The 27,901-nt window shown below is 47.3% G+C and overlaps 1 protein-coding gene across 5 annotated transcripts; it reads left to right on the top strand.

Moving 5' to 3' along the window:
* On the top strand, window positions 1-27,887 carry tex2 (testis expressed 2). 5 transcript variants are annotated; one of them, XM_062565987.1, is made up of 14 exons: window positions 1-68; window positions 514-612; window positions 1,372-1,429; window positions 16,739-18,446; window positions 19,525-19,725; window positions 20,762-21,125; window positions 21,671-21,963; window positions 22,327-22,470; window positions 22,591-22,690; window positions 24,029-24,149; window positions 24,507-24,629; window positions 24,872-25,081; window positions 25,424-25,544; window positions 26,298-27,887. In XM_062565987.1, the coding sequence occupies exons 4-14, from the start codon at window positions 16,764-16,766 to the stop codon at window positions 26,442-26,444; spliced, it is 3,507 nt and encodes a 1,168-aa protein (XP_062421971.1). In that variant the 5' UTR covers window positions 1-68; window positions 514-612; window positions 1,372-1,429; window positions 16,739-16,763; the 3' UTR covers window positions 26,445-27,887. The 5 variants fall into 5 exon arrangements, with proteins under 5 accessions (XP_062421971.1, XP_062421970.1, XP_062421969.1 ...); XM_062565986.1 differs by lacking the exon at window positions 1-68 and adding an exon at window positions 75-337; XM_062565985.1 differs by lacking the exon at window positions 1-68 and having other exon boundaries at window positions 75-612.
* Window positions 27,888-27,901: the final 14 nt, after the last annotated feature.

Raw genomic sequence — 27,901 nt, forward strand, 5'->3', positions numbered from 1 at the left:
CGGATGCTCCCCAGAACAAACCCGCCCGGGTTTCGGATTTAACGTTACTGGCCACCAGACATCCAGGGGTAGGTTGCGTCTGCAGCTTTTCTCTCTACAGTCGTTGTAGTTTGAATGGCATCCACCTAGAAAAGGATGGTGATGTGTTTACCTGCAGCTAGCCGCTATTAGAGGGAGGGGAGGGGGAGTGGGGGTGTCTAGTGCTTCTTCTTATTGGAGGGGGATCCGCGTCTCGTAGGCATGCTGCAACGCCATGACGCGATTCACATTATCCTGCAGCAGCACAACAAAATGTGAATCAGCCGGAAAGCCGACGATGGGACGCGTCTTTTGGGCTGTAAGTGGCGTTTGAAGGGTGTGAAAAAAGAAGGGGGCGGGGCGCCGGGTATCTCCCATTCAACAATACAATACACGCCCCGGCATTAAAAAAAAAACGTCGCGTCGGGGTAGGGGAGATCAGCTCTGGGCAGTGTGTGTCTGCCGTGGACTCGCTCTCTCTCTCTGGGTGCACAGGTCCGTCCTTCCGCAGGAGCCCCACGCACGGATCATCCGATCATCGCACCACGCAGATCCACAGCTTGCTCAGCGGGGAGGGGGGATGCGATAACTACGGTAAGGTTTGAAGAAAGATGCGTTTGCCTCCCCCCCCCTTGTTTCCTTCTTCTCCCCCCCTCGGTTTTGTTGTGTTGTATCAGCTGTTAAGGCCGTGGGTGTGTTACACTTGAGTCGTAAATCAGCGCGGTCTCTGAGGAGAACAAAGGGGGCGGGATGGAGCCTAAGGGAGCCAATGTTTGTGATTCCTAGTGTTAATAATAGAAAAGCATCAAGAGCATCCCCGTGGAACGAAGCTGTCAGGATGCCACAGTGCCTCCCGGTGCCTCCCGGTGGACGGAGCTGTGTCCGTCCCCGTTTAGGGGCCCTTGAGCTTTTTGAGCTGTCAGATCGTCTGGGTTCGGGTGATGCGGTCCATCTCAGCTGTGTGGACTCCTGTAGATAAAGGCGGCTGACGGATCCGTGGCTCTTCACTAAGCTGCTTGGTGAGCTACTCGGCCCCTCTCCTCCTCGGTCCCCCCCGTCCAGCAGAAGGCCACACAAGACATCATCGATCGCCTCAGGACTTTTATCTGTGTGTCACCTAATTACGCCTAATCCCCTCTTTATTCCAGGGATAGGCCACGTAGGTCAGGACAACGTTGCGAATAAATGTATCACTACATTATGTGGACATATTGAATATGACGTTGAGGCTGTTTTCAGGCGTGGACACACAAGTTCACAACGTTTGGTTGTTCACAGTGAACTGTTGAAGGTACATGACAAGGGTTGTGCGTTAACCGCTAAACAAAGTGCCTCCGTCTGTGTTTTTTTTAGGCATGTTAGCACCACGGCTGTGCTGCCAGAGGAGATCGAATGCCTCTAAAATCTCAAGGTGAGACCTCTCCGCTGCTTTAAGTGTGTGTGTGTGTGTGTGTGTGTGGGGGGGGGGGGGAGGTGGTGGTAGTGCTGGAATCAATCCAAGGCTTCAACCAACAGCCTCCTACCTCATTGTCTTACATTGCTCTCATTATGTCCCCTTCATCTGGACTTCTCTCCCTCGACCCCCCCCCCCCACCCTCCCAACCTCATTCCCATCTCTGCACATATGCACGTGACTGTTCCGAAAATCGGATGCTTGAACACATTCTTCTTTTATGATTTTAGATACACTGAGTTGTATATAGATGGAGTGTGTGTATCTCCTTCTGAGGCTTGACTACACAAATCGCTGTGACGGTCAAAGTAAACAGTAGCAGCTGACCCACCTGAATAGTCTTTTGTTTGTGGATGAAAAGAGACTTCATAGCACACTCTGACGCGAGGCCTTCATGCACAAACACTGGAGTTTAAAAAAATCCCCAAATCCAAAGCTAGAGAATTCTGTGTGTGTGTGTCTGTGTGTGTGTGTGTGTCTGTCTGTGTGTGTGTGTGTGTGTGTGTGTGTGTGGGCTTTTGAACTTTCAAGTTCAACGGCCGTTCACATTTTAAATGAAATGTTGTGCCCTCTTTGTGGTTTGAACGGGTGCGTCCCAACAGCAACCAAACATTCAAATAATCTCTAACTGTCAGAGGTTTTAAATAAGCTGCCCACCTGTGCACACTGCGTGCATTCCACGCTCAAACTGTGAGATAAACAGCTGTGGTTGTTTAACGACAGCTCAGTTGTTTGTTAATGTTCACAATCATCATTTTGTGGCAATGCATTTTGGAAGTATTTCCCACATTGCTGACTTTCTCACTAGATTCTACTCGTGCTCCTTTCTCCAGCGTTAGCCGCCGTAGCTTTAATGGCCGCATATTTCTCAAAGTTCAAACCCGGTTTTTCCTAATTGGTCTGAGAATTCTGCCCATTTACTGCTCCATTGAGAAAGGGTCACGCTAAGTGAAAGGAAATTTTATATGATATGTTCGAGAGGAAGGTTCAAGAGGCGAGCTCATTTCATGTCCGATTAGTATTCACCAGCAGTACTGCTCAGGTAGGATGTAAACTGATACCAAGCTGAGCCAGATAAAACAATTTGAATGTGAACTCTGAGAGGTAACCAGGACCTGCGCCTTAGACACGTTCTAACTGCAGGAAGTCAAGGCCAAAAGGATGGCGATACCTTGCACACGGGCGTCCGTCCGCATACGTTCAAGCCGCATCGTGTCCCTCTGACTTCTGGTGAAGATGCCGTAATAACCTGCAAAAGCCAAGTGGTGGTAGACGCACAAGATGCTACAAGAAGCGCCCCTTTGCACGCACACACGCACACGCAAATGTGTGCAGACATGTCATGTTCACGCTCCATGTTCTCACGCGTTAGAATGAAAAAAGCCACTGGTGCTTGTCACTGGGACGAGCAGCCAGTTGGGGGGCACAGCTTATGGCTTCAGTGCATGCATGCATGCATGTGTTTGTGTGTGTGTGCGCGCACTTGTTGAGCAACTAGTGAACCACTTGAGAAAGACAGCGAGAAAGAGAGCGAGAAACACTAATGAGTGGTGCTTTCCTCTCATTGCGGCTATCTTGTCAAACAGGAAGTTTAACGCTATAAATAAAGTAGGACGTCTTGGGAGAGTAGATTACTGACAAATATTGCACTGCACACTGAATACACACTTGTAAGGCAACACACTGTTTGCAAACCAGCCAAAACAAGACAGTTGTGCTGATAATATTGTTATGTCTGCATAGCCAAAAGCCTTCTACATCTTATAGCTCCATTGTTCCAAAATGGCTAAACACACAGAGAGCACAGTGTTAAAACTGCTGTGACTCATGAATCCATGTGATTATGCGTTTGAAGTTCATGACACTTGAGATATCGAAATTGTTACTTCCTCCTGTAGTCATGGTAAGTGCAAGTTAGCGTGATACCGTTGCGTCTACCTAAGTTGGGTTTCCGCGTGATTCTGCATGACCGTGGATGACCGAAGATGCTATCTGACAACCATCTCATGGCTGTTCGTCTTAAGATGGAGAAGACGCCGTCTCTCACTCACCGCTGCCACCGCTGCTGCCTTTTTTTTTTTTTTTCAGATCAGAAAATCTGATACAGCAAAGATGACAGGTTTCCACACGCCTCTATAAAGGCACCCGTTGTCATTTTGTGTAACTCACACGCTAATTCTGCATCTATTGTGTGTGGCAAAAACCGAATGTGGGTCTCCTACCAACGACAGGGTGTTATCCTGATGTTGTAGGGTGGCGTTTTGGCCGTTGCACAGCATTCCCTGCTCCCTCACGCTTATTCCTGGTGTTCACACAGGAAGAAAAGGACAACAGCATTCCTAATGTCCCACCACGCCTCCATCTCTCCATTCATCATGTAAAAAAGACGGATTATGACTCCGGCGGGTTTGCAGGCTGTCAAGCAGCTTTTGGCAATTCAACAGCTTGTAATTTTCAGTGAGTCGACAGCTGAAGGTGTCCTGAGGGAAGCGTACTGATGTGGACTGGCATAATCAGAGGCTATTGATTCATCAGCCGCTCTTTTTTGCCTTTTCAGAAGGCGTTCTCCGAGACAGCCGCACAATGAACCAACACACTTGGTTTTTCACTGGCCCCAAAAAGGTAGATCCAAGCTGCCTCGTGCTTTGGTTTAGCGCCTACGCATCTCACACACACACACACACCCACACACACACACACACACACTGAGAACCGTTCACTGAAGATTTGAACAGACACTCCGAGGAGCCCGGGGTTTCTGAAGTGAGGAGGCACTGCCTTGGCAAACAAAAGGATGAGCATGGAAAAAAAGATGAAAGCATCACCGTTGGCATGGCAACCCCCGGACGATCTGCATGGCAGGGTTTGATGTTTGACGTCGGATTCTGGCTGGGAGACGGAGGGGCGAAGGTAAGCGGTCTGATCCAGCCGGGCTGTGTGAGTGCTCTTAGCTCCCCGGCTGTTGTTTTACTGTGGTTTCATTGGACTCTTCTTCGTCGTGAGACCCCCGAGCCGGCGCTGCTCGGTCGCTGCCAGTCGATGGGCTGAGACCCCGCAGCAGCAGCAGCAGCACTGTGCGTGTGTTGCAGTTTGGTGCGTTTGCGCGTGCATCCGGAGGCTCGAGGTCTGTCGCTGTCACAGAAATGAATTGTTCCAGCGAGGCGTATTGACGCATCACACAGTAATGGTGTCAGTGTTGTTTACTGCCTCTTTGTAATGATGGAGTCGCGTACTGGAGCTGCCCAAACGGTCTGTAAGGCTGCCTGGGAAATCCAATTTTCCAATTGAAATTTTTTCTATTTAAATGTTTTATTGTTGCACCGCATTCAATACCAGCTAATACAAATTGATAGAACAAGTCAAAAGCCATTAGTATTACATTAATTGGTGGTCATTTTTTACACTTTAAAATTGAAATGACAACAATTCACTGGCTCCATTTTCCCAAATGTAAATATTTTTGTCTTTTTTGTGAGTTAAATAAATGTATTGATATAGTATATGTTGGAGCTATATTGTTATTTTTGTTTATTTTGGGCTTAAGTTAATTTATAGCTTCATTTATTCATTTATTTTCTTGCTAAGGTTAATTTGGTTTATTTTGTATTTATGCTTTACTTGTATTGTCGTTTATTGGTCACATGGTGTTATGTTCATTTGCATAAAGTAGGTCAAGGTGGGAGGTGCTTCAGGCTAGGAGGGCATATGGTTTTTTACCAGCGTGAGAGAGGCAGCAAGAATGTCTGTGAGCTTGCTCATGTATGTGAATAAACCTTCTTAAACTCAATCTTGGTATGGACAGCACTTTGCTTTGGTACCTCTGAACCTGCGTAAAGCCTAACCATGACCTAGCCTCAAGTGGCCATTTGAGAAGTTTGTTATTATTTGTTTTGTTTAAGTTTATGGACAAATGGCCACTACATTAAGTAAAAAACCCGCCCTGGATATATCGTTGGTTTACGTGGATACTGGACTTGTCGTTTGCTGGATTACCGTTTGGAAAGTGGATTACTCACCTGGATGCGGGAGACAAACAAAGGAAAGGGCCTAGGAGTGACGGAGGCGTGGGCTGGATACAGTGCAAACATCGAATAATACGACCCATCCGACAGTGTAAAGTTTCCTTGGACACCGTACTGGATAACGGTGACAATACTGGAGCGCTGGAGCCGCACTACGGAGTGGAGGACATTATTTGTTGCAATTTGAATTTGCAAAGGCCCAAAGCCTTCACAGGTGATGCGCACGGCCGCGCGCAACAACAACAGCTACTGCGTGCATTCAACTCTGTGTACAAAGGCAACCACCGCAACAAGCAAAGTTCCACAAGGTATGTGCTTTATTCAGTCTTGGCAAACAACTCTGTGTGTGTACATGACCGACATCAACAAAGAGTAAAATGTCTGACGTTGCATCTAAAGCCACGAGCGACACGGCGCTTCCTACAAGAAGACGCACAAGTTTTACTGCTAAAGGAATGATGTTTTTTATGCAAACGTGTCAGGAAAAGAGATCGATGCAATGCAGACGAGCCAAATCGTGCATGAATCAGATGGATAAGTTGATGCATTCTGCAGACAATATTGATGCAGTCAAGTCTCTTTTGGATCAAATGATAATATGTGTTGATGAGGCAAAACAACATCATTTGTCATTTGTGTCACTGGACATACCTCAGGATGAGAAGGAGAAACAAGAGAAATATTTTGAACAAAAGGAAAAGTGTTTTTCAAGCTTTATTGATGACGTCAAAGGTTGGTTATCAAACACAGGCCATTCATATGAACTTCCGACTAAACCACCTGATAATCCAACTGATATTGGGCCTGAGGACAGTGTATCCAATAAAGGTTCTGCAATGTGTTCAATGGCTGGTTCTAAGCTTTCAAAGACTTCATCCAGTGCATCTGCAAAAATATTGGCGCAAGCAGAAAGAGCAGCGTTACAGGAACGCATGGCTGCTCTGAAACAAAGGCATATTTTGGAGGATCAGGAGGAACAAATACGACTTGAACAAGAGGACTTACGTAAGAAACAGGAACATTTAAGGAGAGAAAAGGAACAACTTGCTCTGGAGGCAGAATTAAAGGTGACAAATGCAAAATTGGAGGTTCTGGAAGTAAGCTCAAAGTGTGGCGGTAACGTGTCAAGATGTGCATCTCGAACATCAGATGGTATGAATTCTTACTTGAAAAGGTCAGAAACTCAAGGGACATATGAACTAAATCCGAATGCTGAACGCTATGTGCCCACCAATAAAAGCTTTGAACCTACCTCCAGTCGCTTGTTAAATTCTGTCCCTGTTGGTGTTCAACCCATCAATTCTCTGGACATTTTGAACATCATGCAGCGTCAAAATGAAATAACTACGCTGTTGGTCCAACAAAACACAGCCTCTGCCCTGCCTATGAGAAATATACCTGTATTTGATGGTGATCCCCTGTATTTCAAATCTTTTCTCAGAGCCTTTGAAAATTGCATTGAGGATAAAACTCAAAATTTCAGTGATTGTTTGTACTTTCTAGAACAGTATACAAGGGGGCAACCAAGAGACATTGTAAGAAGTTGTCAACATATGCCCTCTGAACCAGGTTATCAAAGAGCAAAGGCGCTTTTGATTGAACATTTTGGCAGTGAACATAAGATCTCTTCTGCTTACATGGACAAAATCAACAACTGGCCCTCAATAAAACCTGAGGATGTTAATGCTTTGCAGTCATTTGCTTTGTTCCTTCGAGGTTGCTCCAATATAGTACATCATATAAAGTATATGAAGGAGTTGGACATGCCAGCTAACCTCAGGACGATCCTAATGAAACTCCCATACAAGCTGAGGGAAAAGTGGAGAAATGTGGCATGTGACATACTGGAACAAACTGGAAACAGAGCAGTGTTTGTTGATTTTGTGAATTTCATTGAAAAACAAGTCAAAATTGTTTCAGATCCTCTGTTTGGAAATATTAATGATGTTTCTCCAGCCAGCTATACAAAGCTATCCATGCAAGTTAACCAGAAAAGGAAAAGTGGTACATTTGCCACCAGCATTAATGCACCAAAGGATGGACATAGAGAAATGGAAAACTCGACAGCTCACAGTAACCAGCTCAAATGTATGTTCTGCTATCTTACCAATCACACTCTGGAAAAATGCTTTCAGTTTAGAAGAAAGACACAACAGGACAAGATTCAGTTTCTAAAGGAGAAGGGCGTTTGTTTTGGGTGCTTGAAACATGGACACACGAGCAAAGACTGTAGGAGTCGTTTGGATTGTGAAGTGTGTCACAGGAAACACCCATCTGTCCTGCATGTGGAGAAGGATATTACAAGGATAACCTCCAAAGAAACTGTAAGCACTGTACCCGGGAAGCAGCAGACGTGTGGTCATATTGGGGCTGGTGATGAGGATACTGCCGTCTTTTCCATTGTGGCTGTGCAGGTGAAAAGTCAGAAAAGTAATAGAGTTGTGCATACTTATGCTTTCCTGGATCCTGGGAGCTCTGGTACCTTCTGTACTACAAGTTTGGCTGAAAGGCTGGGAGTATCAGGAAAAAACTGTAATGTAGTGTTGAGGACAATGGGGCAGACTAAAACCATTAACACTACTATAGTTACCGGTCTGGAGGTGTCTGGATTCGACACCGATGATTTTATTGAGCTACCATCTGTTCTGACACAAACAAAAATGCCTGTATCTAAAGTCAATGTGCCATGTCAGGATGATGTTGCCAAATGGGCGTATTTGAGTAGCATTAGGCTACATGAAGTAGATGCAGATGTAGACTTGCTCATTGGAACCGACTCTTCTAAAGTTTTGGAGCCATGGGAACTGATAAACAGTCAATGCGGTGGACCGTATGCAGTGAGGACCAGAGTTGGCTGGGTCATAAACGGGCCTCTTCGTGCTGGAGACTCTGAAGGTACTGGTGTCAAATCAGGATGCATTGTTGTAACTGCTAATCACATATCTGTGGAACACTTGGAAAGTATGTTGATGCAACAGTATAATCATGACTTTATTGAAAGAACAAGTGATGAACAACTTGAGATGTCAAGAGAAGACATTAAATTCATGAAAATTGTGGAGAGTACGACAGTGCTTAACAATGAACATTATTACATTGACTTACCTTTCAGAGTTGACAATCCTGTTTTGCCGAATAATCGCTGCATCGCACTACAAAGACTCCAAGGCCTGAAGAGGAGATTTAATAGAGATATTTCATTCAAGGCTCAATACGTTGATTTCCTTAACAACATGTTAAAACAAGGATATGCAGAAAAGGTTCCCACAAATGAGCCCACTCTGGAACAAGGAAAGGTGTGGTACATTCCCCACCATGGTGTACATCATCCAACCAAAGGAAAGTTGCGTGTTGTGTTTGATTGCGGCTGTACTTATAAGGGTACATCATTGAACAGTCAGCTCCTGCAGGGCCCAGACTTTACTAACACGCTAATTGGTGTCCTCCTTCGGTTTAGAGAAGAGCCCATCGCTGTTATGGCTGATATCAACGCCATGTTCCATCAGGTCCGGGTTCCATATAAGCACGTTAACTTCTTGCGCTTTCTATGGTGGCCCAATGGAGACGCTACAGCGGAGCCAGAGGAATACAGGATGTGCGTGCATTTGTTTGGAGCTGTATCCTCACCAAGCTGCTCAAACTATGCACTGAGGAGAACTGCTGAGGATAATGCACTGCAATACTCACCCGATGTCCTCCGTACAGTCAAGACAAATTTCTACGTGGATGACTGTCTTAAGTCTACTGTGACAGAGGAAGATGCAGTGGAGCTCATACATGGATTAACATCTCTCTGTAAAAAGGGCGGCTTCCATCTCCAAAAGTGGGTCACAAATAACTCAAATGTGTTTGCACTTATTCCTAGTGACATCAGAGCAGTGGGTGTGGGGAACATGGATTTGGACAGAGATCAACTCCCTGTGGAAAGAGCTCTGGGGATGCAATGGTGTGTTCAAGGAGATACGTTCAGCTTCAGGACTGCAGTTCAGGAACGTCCACACACTAGGAGGGGCATCCTTTCTGTGGTGAGCTCTCTTTACGACCCGCTGGGTTTTCTGTCTCCTTTTATAATACCTGCCAAGTTACTGTTACAGGAGCTGTGCAGAATGAACTTCAAGTGGGATGAGCCAGTTCCCCATGACGTCTCCGAACATTGGTCTGAGTGGCTCTCTGAACTTCAGCATATGAGTGGATTTAAGGTGGAACGGTGTATTAAACCCAAAACCTTTGGAACACAAGTGAAAGCAGAACTGCATCATTTTTCAGATGCCAGTCAAACAGGATATGGCACTGTTTCATACTTGAGATTGGAGAGCACTGACAATGTGCATGTTTCATTTATCACAGGCAAGGCTCGTGTCGCTCCTCTAAAGCAACTAACCATTCCACGCCTTGAGCTTGCTGCAGCTGTGCTTGCTGTTCGAGTGAACACAATGCTGTTGAAAGAGCTACAGTTGCCATTGCAAAGGTCATTCTTTTGGACTGATAGCACTACTGTTCTCAAGTACATCTTCAATGAGACAAAGCGCTTTCACACATATGTTGCCAATCGTGTCAGCACCATAAGAGAATCCACAGACAAAGATCAGTGGAGGTATGTAAACACCAAAGACAATCCTGCAGATGAAGCTTCTCGAGGACTAAGAGCTCAGGAGTTTGGGAAAGGAAAATGGCTTAAAGGACCGGACTTTTTGCTCTTGCCCCCCACCAGGTGGCCAAAGCTTGACTTGGACTCCTCTTCCATTCCATCTGATGATGCGGAGGTGAAAAGGGAACTCAAGGTGAATGTTGTTACAATACACAGTGACAATCCCCTCAGTCAGCTCATTCACTATTTTTCATCCTGGAGAAAGCTTAAAACATCAGTGGCCTGGCTGATGGAGCTGAAAGAAAGACTTTTACTTTTGAGCCGAAAGAGGAAAGAATATGTGGTCAACCAGAATGAGAATGTGGAAAAGGAGATTAAAAAATTCAAAGCCGCACTTGGAAAATCCAGCTTGACACCAGAGCGCTTGGAGGAAGCCGAAAAGGCAATAATTCAGTTTGCGCAAAACCAAAGATTCAGTACTGAAATTTCCTCACTAAAACGTGACCCAAAGACTGTTTTTAAAGACAGTCCTCTGTATCGCCTCGACCCCTTCATCGAAGATGGCATCCTCAGAGTTGGTGGACGTCTGTTTAAATCTGCACTGCCGTGGGAGGTAAAGCATCCTGTGATTCTGTCAAAGGATTTGCACGTTTCCCAGCTCATATTGCGTTACATCCATTGCCAACTTGGACATGCTGGACGCAATCACATGCTGCACAGATTGAGACAGAAGTATTGGATCATAAATGCCAACTCTGCGGCCAGGAAGATTCTCTCACAATGTACAGTGTGCAGAAGGTACAGAGGAAAGCTTGGAGAACAGAAGATGTCCGACTTACCGGAGGAACGAGTTGTGCCTGATAACGCACCCTTTACAAATGCGGGAGTGGACTATTTTGGACCATTGGAGGTGAGGAGAGGTAGAACTGTGCTGAAGCGATATGGAGTGATATTTACTTGTATGAGTAGCCGCGCAGTACACCTTGAGGTGGCGCACTCCCTCGACACAGACTCCTGCATCAATGCTGTGCGAAGATTTATCTGCAGAAGAGGACCTGTGACAAGTATAAGGTCAGATAACGGCACAAATTTTGTTGGTGCGAAGAAGGAACTGAGGCAGGCATTGGCCGCTTTAAATCATTCTAAAATTGAAAGGACTTTTGTGCAGGAAGGAATGACGTGGAGTTTTAACACCCCAGCTGCATCTCACCAAGGTGGCGTTTGGGAACGTTTGATTCGCTCTGTGCGCAGTGTACTTATCTCTGTTGTTGGACATCAACTGCTGGACGAGGAAGGCCTGCAAACGCTGTTTTGCGAGGTGGAAGCGATACTCAATGACCGGCCAATAACTAAGGTTTCAGAAGATCCCAATGATTTAGAAGCGCTTACTCCAAATCACATTCTCCTGTTAAAAGGCAAGCCTATTCTGCCATTAGGTCTGTTCGAGAAATCTGATCTGTACATTAAGAGGAGATGGAGGCAAGTGCAGTACGTTGCGGAGCTTTTCTGGAAAAGGTGGACAGCAGAGTATTTGCTTGTAATGCAAGAAAGGCAAAAGTGGATGAAGCAGAAGAGAAACTTTATTCTAGGAGATATTGTTGTAATCGCTGATGCCACAGCTCCAAGAGGCTCATGGATGATGGGCAGAGTTCTAAGCACCACAGCTGACTCCAGAGGACTGGTTCGCTCGGTGAAGGTCCAAACGAAGAACAGCATCTTGGACAGACCAATAACCAAGCTCTGTCTTCTCTTGGAGGCAAATAATTGACTATACAATTCATTCTTTCTCCTATCTCTGTCTTCCATCTATTTGTTTCTTTCAGGTGTGGAGAATCCAAAGATGTGAAGATTTCAGTTTAATGCTTAAGCTACAATTAGAAAATAGCTCCTTTTTTGATAAAGGTTAATTGTGGGTAAAGTACCGTCACAATTAGGGGCTGGGTTGTTGGAGCTATATTGTTATTTTTGTTTATTTTGGGCTTAAGTTAATTTATAGCTTCATTTATTCATTTATTTTCTTGCTAAGGTTAATTTGGTTTATTTTGTATTTATGCTTTACTTGTATTGTCGTTTATTGGTCACATGGTGTTATGTTCATTTGCATAAAGTAGGTCAAGGTGGGAGGTGCTTCAGGCTAGGAGGGCATATGGTTTTTTACCAGCGTGAGAGAGGCAGCAAGAATGTCTGTGAGCTTGCTCATGTATGTGAATAAACCTTCTTAAACTCAATCTTGGTATGGACAGCACTTTGCTTTGGTACCTCTGAACCTGCGTAAAGCCTAACCATGACCTAGCCTCAAGTGGCCATTTGAGAAGTTTGTTATTATTTGTTTTGTTTAAGTTTATGGACAAATGGCCACTACAGTATATATATTCTACCTCTGTCCTCCCCTTAGCACTCAGTCAAGTATCAGCCCCCCCACCCCCCACCCGGAATACAAGAAGCTATGTAGTAGACAAGTAAAGCTCTTATTGTCGTTTCGTTACGGTACATTTAGAAATACACGTGCACAGTGCTGCGTGTGTGTGTGTTATGACCAGGGAGCTGGTGATGAAGGGGGCAGGAGACGAGGCCTGTGCAGAGTTGACCTGTCTGCTGTGTGTAATGTCCCGTAGCCACGGTGTCTCCTTCTATTTGTCTCTGGCTACCTGCGTCGGGTGCTCTCTGCTCGTTACCTGGCTCCACTGCTCCTCCGCTCCCCCTGTTGTGTCACTTTTGTTTGCATTCATGCACATCCAGGCAACTGCACACGTCACGGGACCAAGGAGCTCCTTTCTGTGTGCGTGCTTGTTAGGGAGTTAATGTGTGTGTGTGTGTCTCTAGGCTCTTAGTGACAATCAACTGCTCTACCAGCCTCTCTCCTTTTGTGTGTGTGTGTGTGTGTGCGCACACGCATCCTGTGTTCATCTTGAATCTCTCATCTCCCCACTGTCCCCCGTCCCCTTTTCAGTGCCGACTTGTTTCTTACTCGACCCGCTCTCCATTTCCCTCCTGCTCCATTTTTCACACGGCCATCTGCTCGCTGTGCTCGTGACGCCAGGATCCCTCGTTTTTCAACATTTCTGTTTGATCTTCCCCTTGGGCCGCTAAGTTCGCGTCCTTCCGCGGAGGTCACGTCGGCCTCGTCGGCCTGTCCCTGACGCCCGCTGACGCATCAGATAGTGACCCTGTTACTTCACGAGAATTAGCCGGTCGTTGTGGGTCCAGCAGAGGGTAGGGGGGGGGCCTGGATTGGACATTGCAGCCCACGTTGTCCTCATCATTGCAAAGATGTGGGTGTGTAATATCCATCATTTTTTAAAAGGCAAAAACACAGTAACTGTTGAGTCATTGGTATTTATCCACTTCTTACAATAAAACCTGTACACATATGTAAGTCTGTTCGCTTAGCACAGAAGAGAAATGTCCCAGATTTTGCACACCGTTTTTTTATTGGATTAATGTTGCTCCGCTTTAGGCCACATTAACTGATTTATTGCTGGTAATGCAGGCACCAGACTTACAAAGGGAAGAATACCAATGATAACATTTCTGCTTTTGCATCATTTTATTTTACGCGTCCAACGGTCAATCGCTGCCGAACTTTCACAATCTTAATTTAGTCTCCCATTTCTTCCCTTTCTCCCTCTTTCACCCCCCTCTCTCTCTATAAACTCGCTGGGGTCAACCTTTGGATTCATAAACACCGCGATGTTACAGCTCACTCATAATCAATAGGCAGGTCCTCTAATGTAGGTTTTGAGCACGACCCATCGATCATGGAGACGTAACGTCACACTCTGAAAACCAAACCCACCGCGGGGGGGAAGCCCGATGGGGGCCACAAAATGCAACCGAGGGCTGACACAAATAAACAAAAGGCCCTGTAGCGGTTTAAAAAAAACAAACATCCGACTTGGCTGTCGCTTCCTACTTAGCAGAATCAAGTATCCAGCTGCTCGTCAATCCACCAGAAAGCAAAACACATTATCAAAAAACTTTTGCTTCAAGTTCCATGAACTTCTACATGTTTTACAATACGGCCATAATCTGTAAATATGATACCAGGCTGCTCCTTGGTGTGGTGTGACTCTCGCATGGGGACAGGCCTCAAAGGAGAGGGAAGCAGAAAGAGCGACTGAAAAGAAGGCGCGTGGGGAATTTGCTGCAGCACCTGTCACCCCGACTGAATAAAACAAGCCGGAGGGGTTAAATCGATTAAGTGTGCTTCTTGACTCTTCAAAAGATGAATAAATTGGTGGTTTTCCAGGGGTTCACTCGGGCTGAGAGAAGAGCGAGAGACTCATTGTGCTGAAGGCGGCATTTAATACACCTCCGTCTCTCTCCACTGTGTACCTCCCTCCTCTCCTCCCCTCATCAGCACCGTTTTCCCCATCCGTGCCCAGTGATGAAGACGCATGTACATATAAATTGCCTCCATGTGTGTATGTTGGGTTGAAGCAGGAAGGTGATCTATTTTTTGACAACAAATATTCCCTAAATTCTCGTCAGTCCGCTGTGTTTGCGTTGCATCCCTGTTCTTTCCCCCCTGTCTCTTTGCCCTCTTATTTCACTCTTTTATTCCCTGCTGCTTTACGCCCCCCCCCCCCCGTCCCCCTGGTGCCCCAGATGATTAGAGTGCCCCTGCTTGCCTTGATTAATTAGAATGAGTCTTGTCTCTGTGCCAGACTCCCCTCCTCATCCTCATCCAGAAGGGGCTGAAACAAACACGCAGCTCTTTAATGGCAGAAGAGGAAAGAACTACTAAACTGTGGGTGTGATCCCGTCTGAAACTGGCCACGTTTACAGTATGTTTCCTATGCTTTAGTGCTTAGCCCATCATGTGAGGCAAATTCATTCTTTTGAATGGTTGTGAAACAAAAACAATTGTACTCTGCACAGTTGCAAATGTGCAGATATCTATTTCCTAAGTTTAAGATTTTATTAGCTCCAGCCCTTTATTTAAGATTATTATTCAGTTGCTTTGACCTACGAAAGTTTTCTTACAATAGAATAGAATCATTGTCTTGCCATTTTAGTCTTGCATTCATGCGACCTTAAGGACCCAAATGGAGCACAGCGCAGCCTGACCTTACAATACGAGATTCCAGTGAGATATGCATTTGCATCATTTGGGGTCTTTTGTCCGCACACTCGCTGAAACCTGTTTCCTGGGCCCGGCCTGCTCAGCTCGCCCTGTCGACCTTCGCCGCGCTTCAGCGCGTCCTTCAGACGTCTATGACGACAGCACCGACCTCAGTCTCCCCGCTCACTTGTCTCCTCCCTCCTCTCCTCGCATCCGCCACTCCCCCTCCTCCTGTGTCATCCTCCCCGTTCCACCTTCAAAAAAGCTTGTCTCTGGTTGTCAGCAGCTCCCCACCCCCCCCCACCCCCCCGCCTTCCCATTTCTCTCCATCTTTTTTCCTTTTTGTTGCCCCCCCCCCGAGCACAGCCAGGGCAGGAGCAACACACAGACACGGAACCCGCTGTAGCCAACCGAGGGGCGAGTCATGTCCAAAGGGACATTGGGACCTATTCAGAAATGTAGTTTCCCCTTTTGTCCCCCTGTAATGATTTTGAGTTTGTGTGTGTGTGTGTGTGTGTGTGTGTGCAGTCCTGTGTGTGGTTGTTTGGCCCAGCCTCAGTGATGATGCTGACCATGGACGATGAGCTCAGCGCGATGTGGAAGACCGAACAATAACTCTTTAACAACTTGAGGCCTCATTCGGTGAAATCGGCAGGGTGATGAACGGCTGTCGTTCCGCCGCGTTGAGACTCAACAATAGACTCCTTGTTCCTGTGATCACTGGAGCCTCACTGCTGCTTTGTTGTGTGACCATGTCGTGCAAATTGTTATGTGTGGGTGGGGGAAGGAGGGTTTGTGTTTATTAATGCATATGTTTATGCTTTTTACGGCCCCATAAAAGGAAATAATGCAATACATGACAGTTATGGCTTCAGATTCAATTTCAGGACTAAATGACGGACACAAGAAATTAAATGAGCATTATCAGAACAATATTTTTGCTACTGGTATACTTTCTTTTTTTTTACACACCGCCCACAAGTTAATATAAGTATTTTGTACAATTTATGTAGCTTTAGGTTGACTAATAATGTTGTTTTTGGATTTGTCAGGACAAAGAAGCATCGTTTCTTTAGTTCTCTTCTGTCTCATCTTCTCCACCTTCGAGCATTTAGCCAGCTGCAGTCTGCCTCCCGTGGAGGGGGGGGTGGCGGCGGAGAGTTAAATACAGCTGAAATGCTGAAGGCCCGTCTCCTCCAGGCTCACGTGTTCTGAAGTCACCCATTAATCATGTTGCCATAGCGGGCGTTGGTGAGTGAGCCTGAGAGCAACCCCGTCTAGAGCCTTGCATAAGGAGGGCTAATGGATCGGGGAGCAAAGGCACACCTGTCCAGTCTACTCACATTAGAATGAATAGAGAGCTGCTGGGCTGTTCTCTCCTGTTCTATGTGCAGTATGTGTATGTGTGTGTGTGTGTGTGTGCTATGGAGACTGTGCAGACAATGTGGAAATCTAATTTAATCAAATTGCTGATTTGTGCTGCGATTTGTCAACTTCCTCGCTGGCACCGATTCCCCCCCCCCCCCCCCCCCCCCCAATGTCTCTGTGCTCGATAACCGAGTACACTGCTTCGGTCTCCTCGTCTCTCGCAGGCTGTGAGCCTCGTGCAGGGTGGTGATGAGCAGTCAGGGCAGCAGCAGCAGCAGCAGCAGGGGAAGTGGGCAGCATGCTGACACTCCTCCCCCTCGTCACGCCCCGGGACCTAAGCTGCAGGTGCAGCGCTCCGTCTCTCGGGACACCATCACCATCCACTTCTCTGCCCTGGGGAAAGAGGAGGACGACGAGGAAGAGGAGCTCTACGGCGCGCCTCCTGAGTCCGAGCCCGATGGCGGAGGGGGTCACAGAGGTCCGGAGGCCAGAGAGGAGGTGCGGTTTGTACCTGCTGGTGGCGAGACATCCTCCGGAGCCGCCGTACTCCCCGTCTCGTCCACCACGTTACCCTCTCCAGTTATGACTATAATCCCCAGCTCCTCGCAGCCCCACCTGAGCGCCACCCCTCCTGCCAGCTCCTCCTGGCCCTCCTTGGCCGAACGACCCCTGGCCAACCCCCCGTCCACCAGCTCCGGCTCCTCCTCCCCATGCAAGTCTGCCGCGCTGCCGTCCTCCAAGCCCTTCCTCAGCCTGGTCAGGTCGCTGTCCAATGAGGTTGAGTCTCGGGAAACCGCTGCTGCCACCGCCACCGCCGCGCCGTCGCAGGCACGCCACCGTCACTTGATGAAATCTTTCGTCAAGTCTCTTTCCACGGACACATCGAAGGCTGAACATCAGGAGGGGCCTCTTCACCACTACCTTCATCACTCCCCTCACCAGCAACAGCTGGGGCAGCCATCCCAGCGGCCCCCGCCCCGCAACATGCAGCTTTTCAAACAGTTCTCCCAGCCCCGCTTGTGCTCCAGCCCCGTCGCCGTCACGCAGGCGGGCGGAGACTCCAAAACAGCGCCCTCCTCGCCCATCACGTCCCCAGATGGCAGGTCTTTCTTCAAGGTCCAAGAGGTGGAGGCCAGGATCGAAGACACCAAGCGGCGGCTGTCGGAGGTGATGTCAGACCCGCTGCAGCTTTTCAGTAAGATCATGGGGGACGAGCCTGGCGCGGGAGCCGTCGCCGCTCACCGAGCCAAAGCGCTGTCCTCAAGCGCGTCGGAGCTCAGCGGCGGGACGGCGGTAAACGGGCACGCGGAGGGCAACAACAACTATAGCATCAAGGAGGAGGAAGGGGCGGAGGAGGACGGAACCCCCACCGGCAAGGGTCCCGACTCTGTTTTTTTCTCCTTTCCGTCACTGGCTCCAGCCACCACCCTCACCCGGGCCCCGTCCTTTACTTTCCCCAAATCCCCTTCCCTCACTCTGGGCCGCTGCTCGATGTCGTCCCTGGTGGCCCGACAGGAAGACGAGGACTTCTGTGAACTGTACAGCGAAGACTTTGAGTTATGTACCGATACGGAGACGCCAGATGGGGACCGGCCCGCCTCCCGGCAGCCCCGCGCCGGTAGCACCGGGCTGTGTAGTGAACTAGACACAGAGGAGGAGGAGGATGAGGAGGAGGACGAGAACGAGGAGGAGTCTGTGCCAGTCACCGGCCTTATCTTCCTGACACAGTTGGTCTACTGGTACATAGTTCTTCCGGTGCCTCCGTACGTGTGTGCAGTGGTGCACGGGATCGTAGGCGGGTTCATGTTGGCCTTGCTGGTCCTCTGGCTGTCCTCTCCTCGACGCTCCTCATCAGCGACAAGAAGAGGGAGGCGAAGGATAAAGCCCTGGAACGTGGCCCAGCTGGATATCAAGGAACCAGGAACCTTCAAGGTGAGACCAAGCACTCTGCTGCAGCATAATTATTTCCATTTTTTGAGACGCATTCGTTGCGCATATTTACAAGAGGGTCACAGATTTGTAGGCAAACTTACATTAATCACCAAGTTCTATATAGCCAGAAGTCCATATAATCATGTTTAAAGGTTATCCTCATACAGAATACTCATTTATCAGAGGACGAGAGCAAGTAAGTAAGTTTGGTCTGGCAGAGAGGGCAAAGGTAACGCTAGATGGCAATGCGTCAAAAGCTTAGATATGAAAAATATTTGCTGTCTGGCAGTGTTTAAACTGGAGGAAGAGCTGCATTTTATAGCAACATTCATTGCTGGGTTTAATGATATGATAATTATTTGTGAACAATACAACATTGCCATGGCAACACGGAAACATGTGAATGCAGCGTTGGTCTTACAGAGTTTACACGTCATAGCATCTGTTACATCATATCGTCCCTTAACAGTGTCTGTCTACTCATAAGCTAATTTGTTCTAGATTGGATGGATGACCTTTTTCTTTTTGTATCTTTACAGTACCTTTGATTTTGCACTTGAAAAAAGCAATACGATATTCCCTGTTGTTTCAATGAAACTGGCTACGCTCACAGTGCCTCCTTCAGGACTGATCTAGTGGGAGGTTGGATGAGAATTAAAGTCTATGCAGTCTCGGGGGAACCAGCATTAACGTATTGTTTTTTTTAACACTTTTTCACCTGTGATGGCTGCAGTTTTGCTTTGAACCTGACATTTGAATGAGAACTGCTACCGCAACATTTGCCCCCTGTTGCTGAGCGGGTTATGTAAGCATGCATATACTGTGTGCATTATTGGGTACCAAGCCTCATAGCTAGAGGGCACAGCGCGCCCAGAAGAGGAGTGAAATATACTGCAGGAAAAATACTACAAGAAGTGAGGTTGATTGACAGTTGGCAGACAAAACAGTTGTATTCCGGTATTCATTTTTTAAGAGTTGAGCCCTACGATACCTTGATGAGGTGATCGTAGATATATTGGTTCTCCAGTTCTTGTGAATTAACACTCCACCCTTTCTCCCCCACCTTCAAACCCCTGAGGGCTGGATGAATGAGATCCACAGTTACGACCCGGAGATGTACCACGCCACCCTGACCCACTCCGTGTACGTCCGTCTCGAGGGCTCCGTCCTGCGTCTGTCCAAGCCCAACCGGAACGTCTCCCGCCGCGCCACGCACAACGAGCCTAAACCCGACGTCACTTACGTCAGCCAGAAGATCTACGACCTGACGGACAGCAAGGTGCGCTGGTTGTGGTTGCAGTGACAAAAGCAAGGGAGGAGCTGAAATGTGTGTGTGTGTGTGTGGATGACCGAAATTAACGTGTTAAGTGTGTGTGTCTCTGCTGACTCCTCGGCGTATTTGTGTCCTTGATGATGAGCCTTACAGACGGCCACATCTAGCACACGTCCCCTTGTATCTGCTTTAGCCTCGGTGCGTGTTTACTAATAGGTCAAGTTCAGTGACAGCGCTGCTCATCTTCAGTGTCCCACGGTGTGTCTAAACATGGGCTGAATGTCACCGTTCACGGACCCTGCACACACAACTTTCTGTCTGGTGAAGTGGTGTGACGACTCGATGGGTTTGTGTTTCCTCATCGAGCAGATACGCTTCTCTTCTTCTTCCCGGACCTCAATGGCTCCCCAAAGTGTCCTTTTTACACCACTATTGTTGATGCGGAGTGCGTTTTGAATGTTACCTGCATTCATAGTCGCCACATCTCCCTTTGCACAATCACACCACATGGCTACACCCAGGGGGCTGAAGGGCCTTATACTTGCATTATTTCTAACAGCCATCTGGGCCTCGCTCCTGAATGACCGGTACGCCGCTTCTCATTTGATTTATTACCCCCAGTGAATATTTAAAAACTTTGAGAGTTTATGTTCTCCGTGGTTTCAAGTCTTCTCCAATGCAGCGTGATGTTAATTGACTAAATGATGGTCCCATTAACAGTAAAATGGTACATAACGGAGTACAAACAGTCCAAACATGGTCACTTCCGTTTAATGGTTCGGTAGCAATGTTATATCTGTGTGAGTTTTATGCTGGCCCAAGTCGAGCTTCAGGTTACTCAAATATAAATACATAAGAGCTGAGTCATGGCCTGTTTTAAGCTGTGGTGCAATGCTGTTGGATCACATTTATAGTTTCTTCTTTCTTTGTCCTAATTGTAATGTGGCCATACCACCACTCCCGAAAGAAACATCAACAACAAAACACTTGCCTGCATCTGATTATATCATCTCCCTCCATGTGCCCCCCCCCCCCCTCATAGATCCACCTGGTGCCCCAAAGCCTGGCTAGGAAGAGAGTTTGGAACAAAAAATACCCCATTTACATCGAGCTGGCTAAGCAGGAGGACTTCATGTCCAAGACCCAGGTGGAGAAGCCCGAAACTTGCGAGGAGAAATTACCGGGTCAGTGTGAGAAGCTGGAACGAACGGACAAATGTGAGAAAGTTGAGGCATCGGGATCAGCAGAGGAACCCAAAAGACCCGCCTCCGGAGGGGGCGATCTGACAATCTACCTGTTTGGGAGGACGGGTCGGGAAAAGGAGGAGTGGTTCCGCAGATTTCTTCTGGCGTCCCGAATGAAGTCGGAGGGGAGAGGTGGAAGCCTGCCTGGCACCTGCAAGAGTGGTGAGTACAGACCGACAATCCCCTCCACTAGTGAACAGACGAGTGTGAATGGGTCAGCAGGATTACATGCACGGCGAAGCAGCATATTACAGTATTGGTCGCCACTGTGGGATATAAGCCTGTGAGGATAATGGCCAATTCAAAGGCCAGCGCTTGCGGCGTGTAAGTCTAGCGTTAAAAGGCAGTGTTCGGGAGAACAGGATTACTGGAAAGATGATTTTAAATATCAGGCCTGTTTTGTGGATATACATAGCGATCATGTTGAAAATGACCATTTCAGTGCTAATATGAGTCAGAAGATGCCGCGTCGTCTGCTGCAAAGCATGCTGATTCAGAGTGTTGCCAAAAATCAATGAGGAAAAAGAGGCGCAATACCCAAGGACTTGATCATGCATTATGTATGTGGAATATGATGCATTGATTTGAATCACTCACAATGTGGTGTTCGCACAAATGTATCGCATTAACCTACTCATCCCATCCTGCACCCCGTCCCCCCCCCCCCCCCCCTCCTCACCTTCCCACCCCCTTCACTTCACTTTTAGCCTTCTTGCCCTCCAACAGCCGCAGTAGCAGCGTCCCATCTGGCGGCGGCCTGGAGGCCGAGAGCAGGAGCAGCAGCCGTGGAAGCCTGGAGGAGCTTTCTCAGTTTCGCCACAGAGAGGCCTCCTCCGCGCCCCCCTGCGGCTCCGCCGGAGGGACGAGGCAGAAGATGCTGTTGGACTATAATGTCTACATGGCAAAATATATCAACCTGCAGGAGACGCAGAGAACCCCGACTGCCACTGACAGCCCCGGTCCAGCGAGTCCCGAGGGCAGCCCCAAAACTACTAAAAAGGTAGGAGACCAGGTAGGAGGCTGATGGGGGAAGCGAGCAGATCTAAACGGTGCAGCGTGCAGATTAGTTGCCTGCATTGTGACATCCAACCTGGCGCATCGAGTAAAAGCGACGGCTCACTTCATCGCGCTAATTAGCCACGACGAATACGTGCTGCTTTTGCCGGACTTTGTTTAGGTGGCAGGAAGTGACTGAATCAGACCATTCAACTTTCTGATCAATTCAATGTCTTAACAACATATTGTTATATTGTGCATTCGTACAAGGAAGGTCATAAGGAGCCTGCCTCAGCTTTGCTCAAACCCTTAACTCAAAGTCAAGAAGGCCCAAGCTTCAGCACATATCCGTATGTGTGCCCTTCAGGTACGCAGGACGTCAGAGGAGCCCGTGGAGCCTGAGGCCTGGGTCAACGCTTTCGTGGGAAGGGTGTTCTGGGACTTCCTGGGAGAGAAATACTGGGCCAATCTAGTCTCCAAAAAGATCCAGATGAAGCTCAGTAAGATCAGGGTGGGTACTGGTGCTAGCTTCTACAAACATTCATCTACTTCCAGAATGTGATGTAATGGAGATTTTTCTGTTGGCTGTGAAGTCAAAATGTTGTTGTTTTTTTGTCTTCTATGTTTACAGCTGCCATATGTTATGAATGAGCTGACTTTGACAGAGCTAGACATGGGCTTTTCCATCCCGAAGATCCTCCATGCCTCCAAACCCTCTGTGGACCACCAAGGTAGGAAGGACATGTTGTCCACACAGCTTTGGTCTGCTGCATCCCACATTGTCTTATTTGCCTGCCGTCATCCTCTAGCTCTTCCCCTACTGTCCTCCATCCTGCAGCCCAACCCGGACAACGGGGCAGATTTCTTCCTTGAAATTGAATGTGTGTGATCTGTAGGTTGTAGAGTGTAGATCATAAATAATCAGGGTTTGTCTGATTGTAATTTCCGCGTAAAGATACGAAAGCACTTAAAGAGTAATATGTCATACTATTCAGTTGAATAATTCACTGTTCATCCGAGTCTGCAACTTTCATTAATGTGTTCTGGCAGAATCGGCTTTGATGATAACATTTCTAATTTCATATCCGGTTCATATTTACTTCCTTACTGTGATGTTAGTGTGACGTGAGTGCTTCCTGACTCCTTAATGTTGAGAGGACATGATTCGATTTACAGGGTTTTTTTGCCCGTTTCCGAGACCTACTGAGTGCACGCGAGCTTGCGTGGAGCTTGGCATTACAGATCAAATTAAATATGTCTTTGTATTCAGTACCTAGATCTTGATAATCAGTTCTACAAAGTGATCATGAACTAGGGTTGAGTCAAATGATTCTGTGAGACTGTGAAAAATGTTATAGTGAAATAACTAGTAAATTGCATTGAGTCAAAATGCAAAATGAATATATTTATATTTGGTTAACATCAGAAGGGTCCATCATGTTGTGAGCATGAACATGTTAAGAGAGAATATTAGAGGGTCTAAGCAGAATGTGAGAAAGAGAAGGAAGATGTCTGCCAATAAATGTACAACAGACCATCCATCAGATCAGCTTGATATTGCAATAACTAAAAACACACATGGTTTTGGTTTGTGGATCTGGTACCATATGAAATGAATCAGCCACCCGGGACAATGTGTCGTTCTGACCAGAGACGACTAGAGGACGCCCGACGTCGTCTGCCTTAATGCGGTCATTTAGCTTCTCTTTGAGACTGCTGCCACGCTGCTTCAGATCAATGAGCATTCCGTGTGGAAAAGGAAACACTTTTCAGCCATAGATGTTAGGACTCATTAAGCCAACAGCTTCCTCCGCTCGCTTCCTTAGAAGTGCACAAACGGGAAGAAGCCGATGAGGAGGCACCGCTGTTATAGCGCTGACCTTTTCAGTGTCTGCTAGGAGACAAACGTGCAGGGGGCCTCACAGCATCTAGACACCAGGCAGCAGCTTCTCGGCTGTTCACAGAGAAAGCGTTTGGAGTTTGGAGTCACCTTTTGGACGGGGATGTGAAGTGATTTTAATATTGACTATGTGATTACGTCTTTATGGTTTCCCTCACTACGTGTGCAGGTTTGTGGTTTGACCTGGAGGTCTCCTACATGGGCTCCTTCCTCATGACACTGGAGACCAAGATGAACCTGGCCCGCCTGGGGAAGGAGGGCGAGGGGCTCGGCGAGCACGGGAAAGAGTGGTGAGGCTTTCAAGGACATTCAAGGACATCTGAGCTGGATGTTGATTAGTTAAATGTGCTTTTTCATAATTCTCTTACTATGTTAAACCTCTTTTTCTCGCTTCCCTTGATACACGAATCCTCTCTCTGGACGGATACCTGTGTGGATTTGTCCAATGGCTGGTGAGTTTGGCCGTATAGTTCTGAATATCTAAAATACCGTTTATTTTCTTCCGTGACTCATTTGACATATATTTCCTGTGCTTTTAAAGCAGTAGAAATGCATTTTACGGTTTTTAACTGTTGCTCGTTCCGTATGAAGCCAGTACAGTCTTTGTGTGCGCGTGGCGTTGTGCGCGTTGTGTGTGTCTGAGACAGGCCCAGGCCGCGGACATACTGTCTGGCCGACAGCGATGAGGAATCGTCCAGTGCCGGCTCATCCGATGAGGAGGACCCCCCAGAGCTCCTCAGTGACAAAGCCATCCTCCCTGGAGCCGAGGGGTGAGCAAATGTCTCTTTGCAACAACATCCTCCATCCGTGTGTTGAAGCAAACTGCTCAGCCCTCAGTCCCACACACAAAGCTCGCTGCTGATTCGACGCAGCGCCCCGGTCACGCCCCTCCGTCGTGGCCGCTGAGTAGATGCTGAGATGCTGTTATGAATAAATAATGAACCTGACTCACTCCTGGTCTCCCATCCTCCTCCTCCTCCTCCTCCTCCGCTCCTGTCCTCTGCTCACGTAGCTACGTGGGAGGCCACAGGCCCAGCAAGATCATGCGCTTCGTGGACAAAATAGCCAAGTCCAAGTATTTCCAGAAGGCCACCGAGACGGAGTTCATCAAGAAGAAGATGGAGGAGGTGTCCAACACGCCGTTGCTGCTCACCGTGGAGGTGCAAGAGTTGCGAGGGACGCTGGCTGTCAACATCCCACCCCCCCCCACGGACAGGATATGGTAAGTTCACTTTGAGGGAGGAGGGCGTTGATGACTGGAGGATGTAGTTAATGAGAATCGTGGTTTGTAGAATGCAACTCAACGCCCTCTGCTGGGCGAATACAGACAAGCATACAATTAAAGTATTTAAATGTTTAAGAACCATTATGGTAATATCAGGGTACAACACTGTGTTTTTCTTAAAGATGTGCTATATGATACCCTTAAGTAGACACTGTGTGCTTTATAAGCTTGATTAGTCAAAAATAATAATATTCAGTGTTGTGTATTGAACAAGCTGCTGTACAGCTTGGTTGACATGATGTTATTTACTACACCCAAATGTTTGCTTGTGGTTGTCAGGTATGGTTTCCGGAGTCCGCCTCACCTGGAGCTGAAAGCACGACCTAAACTCGGCGAGAGGGAGGTCACTTTAGTTCACGTGACTGACTGGATTGAGAAGAAGCTGGACCAGGAATTCCAGGTAAACGCTGAAAAAACCCAGATGCAAATGCCTCACCATGAATGTTATTTCTTTGCGTTATTGATCAAGTTACTGAGTGATGTCGCGTCGCTTGCCGTTTATTAAATCCGGTCTGGTTTAAAGACCTCAGCTGCTTGACTGAGAAGCTAAACGTTCCCTCAAGGACAAAGACAACGTGCTTAACGGTTCAGCGTGAGGATTTAGATAATAAAAGAGAACTTTGGGATTAATTTATGACCAGTTCCGTGCACTTCAAAGCAGTGTGCCTGTGGCTTTCCCACCCCTCATACACATATATCCAAAGTAATGGCACGCCTGCCTCTAGATAATTAGATAACCTGCAAGCTACTATCCCTGTCGGGTCTACCACACATCTGCCTTTACCCCTGCCAGACTCCCGTGGGGGTTATTATTATGCACCGTCCGCCTAAACCATTTCACCAGAAAAATACAGTGCTGCAGCGCTCACTGTTGTCATTTGTGAGTAAGTGTTTACATCTGGTTTTCAACAAATGGCCACACTCATTGGCTCCCAGACATAACAGCGTGGGGTTGGATACACAGGAGACAATGTATTTCAAGTCTTTTTTTCTAGCATATATACTTTCACTCCAATGTCTTCATTACGCTTATGTTTTAGTTACAAAAGTATATTCATTTATAGTTCCTTCTCCCTCGCTTCACTAGACAGCTTTTGAAGAGGAGTAGTAAATGATGGCTTTGCTTCTTTCCACTTCTTGTCCTCCCACACAGAAAATATTTGTGATGCCAAACATGGATGATATATGGCTACCCATAATGCACTCTGCCATGGACACACGTTCAAATGCCAACTCGGTTACTGTGACAAATGAAACTTCGAAGGACCCAGAAGCCGAGGAGCCTGAGCTCGCTGACTGACATGTGAAGGCCGCTGTTCAAAGTGCACGACGGCAGACGCATTATCGCCATGGTGATGTGAAAAGACCCCCGTCCCACCTCAGAGACGTGCTGGACCAACGCTCCCAATATTTTTACTCCTGTTCCAGCCACGAGTGTCCACGAGCTCGTCATCATCCGTGGAAACGAAGGGGAGGAAAACGGGAGGAGAAATTGTGACTTATTGATTGTCATCCAATCACACAGCTTTATTTGTGTGACATCAAATGCTATGAATCATTCTCTGACAAAATACAATACACGGGGCGTGTCGAGAATGTTTAACGTGTGTGTGTGTGTGTGTGTGGTGCATCGACGAACAGAAGAACCATAAAACCTGTGATGTACAGCCGCACCAAACATTTGCAGAGTTTTACGTTTTTCACCGACCTTTCTAATCTTTTAAGGGAACTATCCCAAAAGTACTTGCATCGATTGACACACGTGCCACAGGGGTATCAACTCATCGGTCGCCCGTACACACGCCGCCGCCTGTGCCAGTCGCCGGCACCTTTATGCAGACAGATCGATGGCGCCGTGCCCACTGGGGACACTCGTTTGAGTTTGAGCACAGCGTGAGGACGACGCGGTGACACGCAGCCGGCGGGGGCTTCAGACCGCGTGGTCGGGATCGGAGCAACATCTGACTTTGGAGGAGCTATCGCATATGTGCAAACACAGCGGCGGAACATTGCCTCGGTCTGGTGAATGTATCAATAGGAAAGCAGCTCCCCGGCTGCGCAACCGATTGCTCATTCACTGACAACGTGCTTCTACGCAAAATGCTTCTTTTCATTACATCAATACATTTAGCAAAAGTCATTTTCTGTTGTTGTTTTTTATTTATTGCCAAAGCAGTGCTGTCTGAAGGCTGCTGTAAAAAGAAAACGTAAACGGTGATAAATAAGTACGTGGTTGATTATCACTCGGGTGATGTGCAGCCGGAGATTGGGCTGAAACCCCTTTGAGAATACGGTACTGTTCTCCATTCTCAACATGCTGGATATTAGCCATATTATTTAATGTTCTCATCAGACATCCAGCCAATGATAGCTTCTTCTTGTTGAGTTACTTGATTTGTTTTCTTTCTGTACTGTAGACTTTCAAGAATAACATCGAACTAGGACCGCAACTTTGTAACCTGACCGGCTGCTTTACTCTTTATTTTAAGCTCGAATGTGTTTTTGCAAAATGTATGAGGCAGAAAGTGCCTTTTAAATAAACATTCCTCCGTAGTGAACCACCACATTTGTTGCATCAGTTGGGGTTAGAAAGTGTGTTGTCTGTCAAGACATGCCCTCCATTATACAAGTTTCAGTGTTGTTCATTTGCAGTGTGATGAAAAAAAAACACTGTAGTGTTCAGTGATGTCACAGAACATTACGATTCTGATTGTTGTGGATCAATAAAAACCTTTTGCTTGGAGTTTGTGGTTGCTA

Source organism: Pungitius pungitius, chromosome 12 (assembly GCF_949316345.1).
Source record: "Pungitius pungitius chromosome 12, fPunPun2.1, whole genome shotgun sequence".
In the NCBI taxonomy this organism is placed as follows: domain Eukaryota; kingdom Metazoa; phylum Chordata; class Actinopteri; order Perciformes; family Gasterosteidae; genus Pungitius; species Pungitius pungitius.

Coding starts and splice junctions, on each gene's coding strand:
- tex2 (XM_062565987.1), top strand. CDS start 16,764: ATGAGCAGTCAGGGCAGCAGCAGCAGCAGCAGCAGGGGAAGTGGGCAG. Junction 19,726..20,761: donor ACGACCTGACGGACAGCAAG/GTGCGCTGGTTG, acceptor CCCCCCTCATAG/ATCCACCTGGTGCCCCAAAG. Junction 21,964..22,326: donor GCCCCAAAACTACTAAAAAG/GTAGGAGACCAG, acceptor TGTGCCCTTCAG/GTACGCAGGACGTCAGAGGA.